Below are 11254 nucleotides of genomic sequence, written 5' to 3'. Positions count from 1 at the left end.
GAAGACAAGCCTCAAAAAGACTTGGAAGAGCCTCAATCAGATGTTTCAACACAGGACACGACAAACCAGGTAGTGTCCAGAGATCCAGATTGTCAAAAGACAGATGCTGAAAATGTACCTGCCAAACTGGAGACTGCTAATGAGAAGACCGCAAATGCCATTACAGTGGAGGAGGGAATGGAGGAGGCCAGGAAAGAAATCGAGCCTGTCTCCACAGAGGTTGTCACAGAGTCATGAGCAGGTTAGTCTTTATTAACTTAATGAAATTGGTCATTTTATTTTTGCATTTTAAATGTAAATCAAGAAATTATATACAAAATATTACAATGTTTCCAAAGGTAGTTTTGTCCATCAAAAAAAGTTCCATATTCCTTATCACAGTTTTTGCAAAGTGCCTTTTTAAAAACCTCAGTGGTTCTTAGTTTTATTGGGGGGGGGGGTCCATTTGGTAAGATGAAAAAGCTTTTGTTCCATGTACCAGTAACCAAGGGACCTTCGATATCAAAGCAGGAATGCTGCTGCCTGACCCTTCACTTTGTATGTTGGGTCTTAAAGGGAAGCTGTGGGAAGAGAGATGAACTTGTGGTGAAAGACAGAGTATAATTCCCCACCCCCTCCCTAATGCGCTTTCTTATCATGAGAACCAATTCATCTGATAAGATACACTGTATGATCAAATACAACCCTTAGTATTGTCAAATCAGCACATAAGCTGAGATAATAAAACTTAATTTCTTGATTTATTTTTCTCAATGGATTAAGCCTTGGAGAATTGAATAGCAGTATTCCTCATGAAGTACTTCACGTCAGTTTTCTCAAGAAATTATTATTATAGAATGCTGGCTTCTAACACTTGAAGGTTAATAATACATTACAGTAAGTAGATTGAAATGTTCAGTAATAATTGAGCTACAGCTGGTCTTCATCTGTCCTTAAAATATTTGATTAAGATACATAATCAAATATTTGAAGGGTTTAATGCATGTTGCACGACACCCACCTTTCGTAGGAGAGAGACAGTGCTGAGGCCAATTGTAGTCAAAATAATGTTTTTAAATGCTTAATGAAGCCAAGCTACAATTGCATTACTTGTCTACTTTTACATGATATTTTAAAAAGATGAATTCAAACTATTAAAAGGCTTGTAAACATACTATCATTACACATGTTTACATGCATTTGCACAAAAAAATGTAAATCAGTGGCAACTCCATAAAATAAATACATATCAAGTATTGCTAATTAGTTTTACTCTGCACCTATTAACATAATTATACTGTACAATAATGTGCCCAAGTGTGGTAAAAAGAAAAGGGATGTGAGAAGAGATCTGGGTGTGTCTGTAAAATGTTTGATGAGTGCTAATTCAGCACTGCAGTACAGCAGAGCCTGGTGAACTATAGCATCGCAGCACAAGCTTTGGTGCACTGCTCATTCTCTTTTCTCTCTCACTGCCCCCTTTGCCTTGGTTCCTTGTGCTGAGTCATACAAACAGAATGAGACTGGTGGCCGGAAGATGCAGTGCAGATAAGTGCATTCATGTGAAATAATGGGTGACAAAGGTACATAGGATAGTAACTTGTCGTGTTTATTGATTAAACAGCTGTGAGAAAAGAAAAGAGGAAAAGAGTGCTAGGCATAATACAGTTTGAAATCCCTGATGAACATTCCAGCATTGCTGGTCACCAGTATATAAGGTATGTTTTGAATGCTGGGACCAGTATGGGATGCTGGTTGCTGGTTTGTTGGTTCCCAGCACGGGAAGTTAGTAAATACTTTGCATGCACAGATCAGCTTGGGATGCTGGTGTACAGGTGGACCAGAATGTTATCTTCTGGGTTCTGGTATGATCTCAGCAAAACGACAACAGAACTGCTTGCTTACAGACTGCTGGCCTACTCACACTCAACCCTGCTTGTGAACCAGCTTCACCAGCTCCATTTTGCTTGAGAACATCATGACTTTTCTGGTCTACCAGCTAAAGCAGCACAATAGCAGTACTTACCAGCATGAATCATTATGGGAGTCATCCTGGTTTATTCTGGGGTTTTCAGCAAGGATAGCATTTGAATTAGCTGAATTAGCATTGTAAGGAATGTATTATAAACTACATTCTAATGTGCTTGAGTTGTTTTTTTCTCATCATTCTTTTTGTCTTGCAGTCTGCATGCAGAAAGTGGTCACATGACTGGGGCACAGAGCTTTCCGGAAAGCAGAAAGTGAATGGCAGCCATGGAGGATACTAAGAGACAGTGCTCTGTACCAACTCCCAGAGCAGGAGACTCGAGGCCAATCTCCCTTCTCTCTCTCCTTAAATCCATCCATTCATCCCTCTTTTCTTTTTTCCATATTACTTATAACTCAGCTGCTGTATCGCAAGGTCTCGCACCTCACTGGAGTCATCGAGGGATCCCCTCTACTCCCACTTTCCTGTATTTTTGCCAAATTGCATCAGATGCCATTTCCCCACCTGCAGCTTTTGTGATGAACATTTTCTTTTTTTATTAGTTGTCGAATGGAGATAATATGTATGTGTTGCTCTTGTATGAGCACATTTGTGTCTGTGGTGTTGAAGTTGGTGGGTTGTTATTTTGTATATTGTATCTAAATCTAAAATATTCTTTCAACCCTCTCAAACATGTTTTAACCTTCTAAAAAAAAAGCATCAGCAGCATGCTGGTGTAAAACTACAAAATATTATTTAGACAAGTAATTTTAACAAACATGGTACAGATACACCCTCTACAGCTATAGCAAATGACAAAAAGTGCATAATATGCTGTGGCTGTAATGTGAAAATAAGGTAAAATTCAGTTAACTCTGAAACACAGTATCCAGCCATTATCATTTCCATTCTCACTGTGTAGATTACAACTTCTTCGTTCCTTACTGTGAAATGTTGTCTTTTTATTATGTGTATTTATCATATACAATCACAATGAACTGTCTCACCATTAATGTGTGATTAATGAAAGATTGTAAGAGACAGATGATGAGTTTGATTTGCTTTTAGTCGTACCCTGTGAAGACTGATGATCATGATGATAAATGCCTGCCTGAGTGAGTAGGGAAGGGAACATTTAGAAATTGTTATTTTTATTGTCCTCAGCGTACATGTGCACTTCACTGTTTAACAACCTTAGCGAATGCATGTTTCAACACCAAAATTGCACCTGAGGTTAAAAAAAATTCTGAGATAATTGTGCAAGGAGAACTGAAGTAACATCATGTATTGGTAAACTCTCCCAACACAGGTTACACGTGGTTTTAATTCACAGATTTGTGGTTATTCAGCAATCTAGTAGAATATTTTTCACATTCCTTATCTCCGTATCAAGGACTATTTCTTTGAAAGACGTTGTAGATGCCTTATCGTCAGTCTTTTTGAAGTGAGTATATAATAGCCATACATGCAGACAGGAAGATGAGGAAAGCATTTCAAAATCAAATGTAAACGAGTGACAGTTGTTGTGTATTTGGATGATGATGGTGGCAAACTGTAGTAAATTCAGGTCTTTTTATTTTTTAATATGTGATTCTTGAAATGTATATGCTGGTCAACATTCAGAAAGTCTGCAAATGACCGAGTCTGCACGGCGGTGCATTATTTTGAATAGAAAAACAGCTTTGCTAGCTACTGTTGTCACGCTCTGAATGAACAGCCCACTCACATTCTTTTCCTAGCTTTTTATAATAGTCTACTGTGAAGCTCTTTAACATTTGTACAAATTGTATACCTATACCTCAAGTGATATTGTAATATTAACAAATAACCAATGAAACCATTAAGGAGTGTTATATACCAGTAGCATGAGTCTCACTTCTTTTTGTATTCTTCAAGCTGTTAATAGTATGATTACAAAATCATGTCTATATTTCATTTAAATAAAGCTAGTGTAAATCAAGCTTGCCTTTTCTTTTAATTGCCCTTTGTTCTGTTTGTGTGTATTGATAGGTGTTAGGAGGATACAGAAAAAGCAAACTAAGTATATATAACTGAATTGGAATAAGCTAACTGCTAGTAATGTTTAAGCAGAGTTAAAGTTCATAGTGTTTTTGCAAGTTCTGGTGTTGTGGCACCTCTTATAAAAACCCAATGGTGCCATCTTGTGGCTCACACAACCAGACGTGAAGAAAATTGCTGTTTACATGAATTATTTTCCAAAATAAGCAGCGCTATTTCATGTTATAAAAGAGTTTGTTTCACATAAGTGGATACAGTGGTCTTTAAGAAAGGTTTTTTTTTAGAAAGGTTTTCTAATAACCGTTATACATGGCTGTACATAATTACCTCTGGCAGAGAATGGATTATACTTTTAGTACAAATAAAAAGTTTGGGGTTGGTATATATATGTATATGCTCACAAAGGCTGCATTTATTTGATAAAAAATACAGTAAAACAGGAATCTTGTGAAATATTTTTTTAAATACATTCTCAATGTTTAAAATTGCAATACTTTTACATTTTATTTTTTAATTTATTGAAAAAAAACAATAATAATTCTTAGAAAAAAAATAAACAAAACCGTGCTCGAACTTTTGAACAGTATTGTATATTAAGGAAATCAATACACGTTTCAAAAACATAAGGATTTATTAACATTATTCACAATGAAAATGCAAAGGAAGTATTTTTTTCCAGAGACAACCGTTCATGTTCCTGAGAAGCAAGAGATCACAGTATGTTTGCCTTAGCTTTGGGGTTCGTCAAGGGGCACCTTTACCCCTCCCCTCCCTATAACTGTCTCAAAGAGCAACAACTTGCCTTTTTACAAATAAGGAATAGTAACAATAAAGCATTTTATTTTAACCAAAAAAAAAGCATGACATTGCCTGATGTATGATTACAATTAAAGGGGTCATATAATGCTGCTAAAATATTTTTTTTGGTGTAATGAAATGTGTTCCAGGGGTTTAAGGTTAAAAAACATGTTATTTTCCACATACTGTACATTATTGTTTCTCCTCTATGCCCCGCCTTCTGAACTGCGCAGATTTTTACAAAGCTCATCAGTCTGAAAAGCGAGGTGTGCTCTGATTGGCTAGCTATCCAGTGCATTGTGATTGGGCCGAATACCTCAAGCGTGTGATGGAAATGTTACATCCCTTAACATATTGTGATGCCCTATGCCCGGAGCGATGAAACAAACATAAAACCCCATTAGAAATGAACAACAATTCTAACAATGAGAATAAAAGGAACTCCTTTCTTTGCATGAACATCTGGGCGGCGTTATGCAAATATTACCACATACTGACATGGAAATGTGTGTGTGTGTGTGTGGTGGGGGGGGGGGTTAGAACGAGCTGTTTCAGGGGGGAGTGAACAAGTCTGAACTTTTATAAAGAATATCTGTTTGGATCTGACAATTTAGTCTTTGCAACTTTACAGATCTTCTTCATGCACAAAGAGCTTTTAACACTCCAAAGAGAAATTAAAAATTTTAATCGCATCATATGACCCCTTTATAAGAAACCAGAGGCCTTGTCAAAATTAACTAAAAAAAAATAAAATAAAAATAAAAAGACAATAAATGGCCATTCCTGGGTTCTAAGCTTTTCAGTAGTAACTTAACACACAGTGCTCTTACAATAAACTCCTACAGGTCTTAACAAAGAGAAAGATGGAAGAAATATTTAGCACTGAATGTAAATTGCCCTGATTTTAAGTTTCCTGATGTATCACAAGTATATTGATGGGAGTAGTCAGGGATCTTTAGTAGATATCAGTGCTTTTACAGCATGACCTCACTGTCAGGTTCATTAAAACAAAGACAGCTAATGAGATGACAAATATACAGACACTATAATGGATCATTCGATAATATTAATAAAATTCTTTGTAAATAAAGCACTGTACATAAAATTAGAAAATGTATATAAAACTCAAAAATAAGGAATTTGAGAGCATATTCAAGCAAAACATTTCATGGCAAAATTAAATCGGCGAACAGTGACAGAAATATCTCCCTTCAAGCAACGTTATGTACAGGTGTACGATTGGCCACAGTGTTTCTAAATTCACACACAGTAACAACTTTGATTAAACACACAGCACAACTGTAAACATGTGGAACCACAGTGAAAGCAACACAACCAGACTGCTGATGAGCTGCCGCCAACCAGTTTCACAGCGTGGATGTTTAGCATTTAGGCGGCAATGGCACAAAAAAGCACTGTAACAAATAAATGTGAAATTACAAAAGTGGAATAATTAGGCAAATATATTGTGGGTCATGTTAACAATATAAATGATGTTTGACAGGTAATCTGGCACTGCATGAAGGTTATCTACAACTCCACCTTGCTCTTGCTAACCCAACGCATGTAATGAGAAATTAGAAACAGTGTGAAAAAGAAAACTTTGAAATCTGTGCAACCCTTCCCGGAGGCACTGGAAGATAAAGTTGACTTTGATCCTCGACCCTTTGATGCAAATTTAAGGTTAGTTTGAAACCGGTTGAGGTAGTGAATGTTCATCCTAAATCAAGACCCGCATTTAGCGGCTCAGAAAATGTAATTTTATTTTCAAAATAAATTTTGGTGCTGTTCCCAAAACCTAATAATTTGGTGGCTTTAATGTTTTAAATATTCAATTGAGTTACCAATCCAACCTAATGAGGTCTACGGCTGATCTGCACTGTGACAAACACAGGATAACAGCAGCTCACTACATCCTTTTTTCTGTATGCTTTTAGACAGGAAGAAACACAAACTACCCAAACAAATGACCCAAGTAACTAATAAACTCCTTGAAAGAAATACAGAATGAAGCAGGAATTTGACTTGTTGGACTAAATATGCTTTCAAGCTGTTATAAATATAGTGACCAAATTTATGAGTGTTAAAAAAGCTGAAAGTAGTCGTAGATTTCAGCACTTTCCAGAAGTAAAATCCCCAGAAAAAAAGAGACAATATAACAGAATTTTCCATCTGTAGCTTAACTTCTGATCATAATTTACCCACAATTGAAACGCAATACATTAAAAGAAACGATACTTGAAGTGGATGAATGCAAAGCTATTCCACAAAGACTTCCTCAGTTTTGATGGGCGTTGTCAACGGCCCACCACTGGATGAATCCGAGCCTTCGTCTTTGGCCAGGCTGTCACTGTTCAGCCCACTGATGGCCATTTCTCCAGCCGCTCCACTGAGAGCGCACCCTGGTTGAAGCACAGGTGCTTGATCACCTCATTGGGGCTGGAGAAGGTCATTTCACACACAATTGCATTTGTACGGTCTCCCAGAAGAGCCGAGAAACAGCGCCTCCATTTGGCTGGAGTCGTCCGCGGCGCACAGCTCCATGCTCTGTCGGTCTACCATGGTGTATGCTGGCTCTGAGCCCAGATTCATGCAAACGTGCCGGGCCCGCTTGATTGGCCCGACAGAAGCTCTTGCCGCAAGCGCTGCAGCGGTACGGCTTTCCCGTATGGATGTACATGTGCTCTCTCCAGTGGCTCTTCTGGATGAACTTGCGGCCACAAGTGGAGCACTCATATTTCCTCCGCTTCACTTCCCGCTCCATGTCAGCTGCACCCTCTAGGTTGTCGATATCAGCGATATCGGATGGAGGTGGAGTGTCAGCCTGGGGCTGCGCCATGCACAGGCTGACTGCAGTTGTCGTTGGGACAGGCATAGCTGTTTCAGGATGAGGTGAGTCTCTTGAGTACACATGTTGCTCACTGTCACTGGCACCGTCCACGATGATGGGAGTGGCTGCAGCGGCTTCGCTTCCTCTGAGAACTTCCTCCACCTCTGGTGTGGCGGCACCTCCAGTCAGCATGGGGGAAGCCGCACCACCGGACTCCAACACCAGGGGGAGCATAGCCTGAGTGTGTTGAAGCAGGTGCTCTCGTAAGGCTCCTCGCTGGGTGAAGCGACCCCCACATACATGGCACGTATAATGCTTCCTCAGAGAGGAACTTCTTCTCATGATGCTGGGCTTCACATGCCGAATGGTGTTGGTGCTCAAGGAGCAAGATGGGGCCTCACTTGCAGATGTTTCCATCTCGCCACCTTCCCTCACAAACTGACTGATGCTCGCAGACGCTTCCATCTCCGCTTCTGACAGAGCTTGCCTGTGCTTGGACACAGGCTGAGTCAGTGAGGTAGCTTTGTTTGTGGTAATGCACTTGACATCGAGCAAACCGCCACCCTTCCGAGTCGAACGTCGAAGAGAGATGTGTTCTCGCTGAGGGGCGGTTCGTGAGTGTGGCTGTTGGTCTGATATCTGAATGCCATAAAGAGAGGACGACAGGGGAAGGCTGACCTCGGCGTGCGTATGAGTCGCATGGCTAGCCAGACTTGCCTCCTGAATGAGAGGGTACGCATGGAGGAACTTGACGCCCTGCTCCAGGCGAGCTGGGTCGATAAGCTGTGTCGCCAGTTTTCCGGTGTACATCAGATTGAGGAGGTAGCTGAAAATGTCGGGCTGAATGTCAGCAGGCTTCAAACGAACACAGTCACTGGTTGAGAGGATAAGGGACAAAGATTCAATGTTGAAAAAAAACCCCCACCAATCTTTATGCTATGGAAGTGCTTTAATATCTTAAATTTGAGCACAAATGTTTATCCCTAAATAAGGCATTTATGGTATCATTACTCATTTAAAAAAAAAAATCTCAATACAATGATTAGACTTACATGCACAATCTGTTGGTATCAATTATCAATATTGGCTATTTGTCCTGTTGATAATTGTGCATTTTGTCCCATTACAGTTAACATGTAGATTATCTAATGTTAATGTTACTTTAATCTTTAAGGTTGGAATAAAATACATAGCTTTTGCCCATTTTTGCCTCATTACGACCTAGACTAGTTGACGCTAGTTACCAAAATTAAGAGCCAATGTGCAGTTTTTTGGCAGTTGGATTCGACAAATTTTGCAAAAAATCATGTAGTGTACATTTTTTTTCATCTTAACACTATGACTGTGTCCACTCAGAGGATATTAATTATGTTTGATGTTTGTCATGCATCCCCTAGCAATGAGGCACATTATACCGCGTGAGTTTGTAGTCTTTAGGACGACATGAAAGTTTGGTAGTGGGTCATTCAGTATGATGCCCATTATTGCACATTATAACGTGTGATGCCTAAATTTACTTGTAGCATTTAATTTTTTTTTATGTTAAACAGATTTTACATATATCAACATACTCCTAATTTAGGCACAAAATGGACTTCACACATAAGTCACACATAAAGCTGTTACCTGTCCTGGTGTATAAATAGCATTCTGAAGTAGTTCGAGAATGCGGCCAGCACGGCCTTGTGTGCTTTGAAAAAGACATCGCCGATGGCGACTGTGCAGTCACACAGGAAGCCAAACTCCCTCTGTGCGTTGAGCTGCTGCAGAAGGATAAGACCATGATTGGCCAGCTCCATACTTCCACCTACACAGAAAGGGCCAGAGATGACAGTCAACTTCCTGTCTACTACAGACCACAATGCCTCAAAAAAAAAAAAGTGAGTGAAAGAAGGCTGTTAGTTGTCTGTTGATATGGACTTAATCAGCAGTGAACAGCCATGAATATGAATCCAAGACTGTAAAACCAAACAATAAGCTAAACTCTAATGTACACTTGGAATATGAATACTACAATACAGATGTATAGACGAATACTACTCATGCTTAGAGTTTAGGGTTTGTTTAAATACTTTAAGCCCAAGTATAACACTTTAGCACACAACACTTCCCCCATGATTTGTGCAACCAAAATGAAATAACATGAACCTTAAACTATGTTGCTTTTAGAGAAGGCGTGCTGTTACTTTAAGTAAAAGAATTTCATTACAGTTCTTTCAAAGCAGTCCACAGTCCATACAGTGCTTTCAAAGCATGTCATTTAATAAAACTTGAATCCTAAACATTATTTCTTTTGCTGCTCTCTTAATATTGACAAATCTAATTCTTATTAACATTTAAAGGGCTAGTTCACCCAAAAATTATGAGTTTTTGGTCCTACTTTATATTAAGTGTTCCTAATACCTGTGTACTTACAACGTAACTACATGTGTACGTATTATGTAACCACAGTGTAGGTAGAAAGTGGTACATAGTATCTACAGCTGTAATATTTCTGTAACTACACACGTTTCAACCCTCTGAATGGTTTGTGCAAGTACAAATGTGTAACAGGACATATATATAAATACATTTTGTAACAACAATATGTATAAGAGTAATTGGAACCATTTGATCCAGGGAGTGGAGATGGGTAGGTTTAGGGTGGAAATGGGATCCAGGGGTGGAATGGGTAGGTTTAGGGGTGGAAATGGGATCCAGGGGGTAAATGGGTAGGTGGGTATGGAGGGGTGTAAATGGGATCCAGGGGGTGGAGATGGGTAGGTTTAGGCGTGGAAATGGGATCCAGGGGGTGGAATGGGTAGGTTTAGGGGTTAGTAACATCTAGTTACTATGTAAGTACACAGGTATTAGGGACACTTAATATAAAATGGGACAGTATAAGGATATAGTTGTAAAAATCACTCTCAATATATAAGTCCACATCACAGCTATAACGATAAATGTACACTTTCTGAAAATTTATTTTCAAACTGACGAACACTACAAACATTGACAGTCAATCAGAATTAAACCTGCTATAATGAGATTGTTAATTTAAAGCAGCAGATAAGCGTGTTCTTGGAATAAACAGATGATGTCGTTCACTGGATGCTAATGAAATGGAAAATGTAGTTATCAAAGTCACAACATTTGAAACTTTACATATTCTCCCTAAATTAAAATATTTGAGACCTCTAATTATAACAAATCTTTTTTTATTATTATTCTGGAGGAAAAAAAAAAACAAGACACAAAACACTAGTACATTAACTGAATTCTTGATTCTGATGGGATATCCGTTAGAGATTTTAAGACAAGAAACTGATAAAACGGAATAAAAACAGTCCAGCTATCATGTGATATCAACGGTGTAACCCTGACAGCATGGCCCCAATAGAGCAGTCAGATCCAGCCAAGGGCCAAACATCTGAGGCAACCTTTGAATACTGAACCCTGATCTCTGAGGTTATTAACCCTCATCTACCAGAACCAGCAGCCTCTGTGCCTTGAATGCCCATTACCCTAAAGGTCAATCGCAGGCTTTGTGTGTCAAATGACTCGCTCTTCAGGTGGCATTCCTGAGGCTACTTCCTCTCAACTCCTCTTTAGTGGAGAACAGACATGTCCACAGAGCCTACAGACTCACTGCAATGTCACATAGCTGTGTGTAAAGACTGCAG

At 39.0% G+C, this 11254-nt stretch overlaps 1 protein-coding gene and 1 pseudogene across 1 annotated transcript in view; one reads left to right on the top strand and one right to left on the bottom strand.

Moving 5' to 3' along the window:
- LOC113063146 (A-kinase anchor protein 12-like) overlaps positions 1-3905 on the top strand; it is a 35332-nt gene extending 31427 nt beyond the window's left edge. The window contains 2 exon segments of the mRNA XM_026233345.1: positions 1-241; positions 2163-3905. Of these exon segments, the coding sequence (XP_026089130.1) occupies positions 1-237 (237 nt within the window). The 3' untranslated portion in view covers positions 238-241; positions 2163-3905.
- A 3101-nt stretch (positions 3906-7006) lies between these two features.
- LOC113063169 (zinc finger and BTB domain-containing protein 2-like) lies at positions 7007-9764 on the bottom strand (annotated as a pseudogene).
- Between the last annotated feature and the right edge of the window lie 1490 nt (positions 9765-11254).

This window comes from Carassius auratus, chromosome 45, assembly GCF_003368295.1.
Source record: "Carassius auratus strain Wakin chromosome 45, ASM336829v1, whole genome shotgun sequence".
NCBI lineage: Eukaryota > Metazoa > Chordata > Actinopteri > Cypriniformes > Cyprinidae > Carassius > Carassius auratus.
Note: the sequence above shows the minus strand (reverse complement) of the source record. Positions and strands in the feature narration are given on the sequence as shown.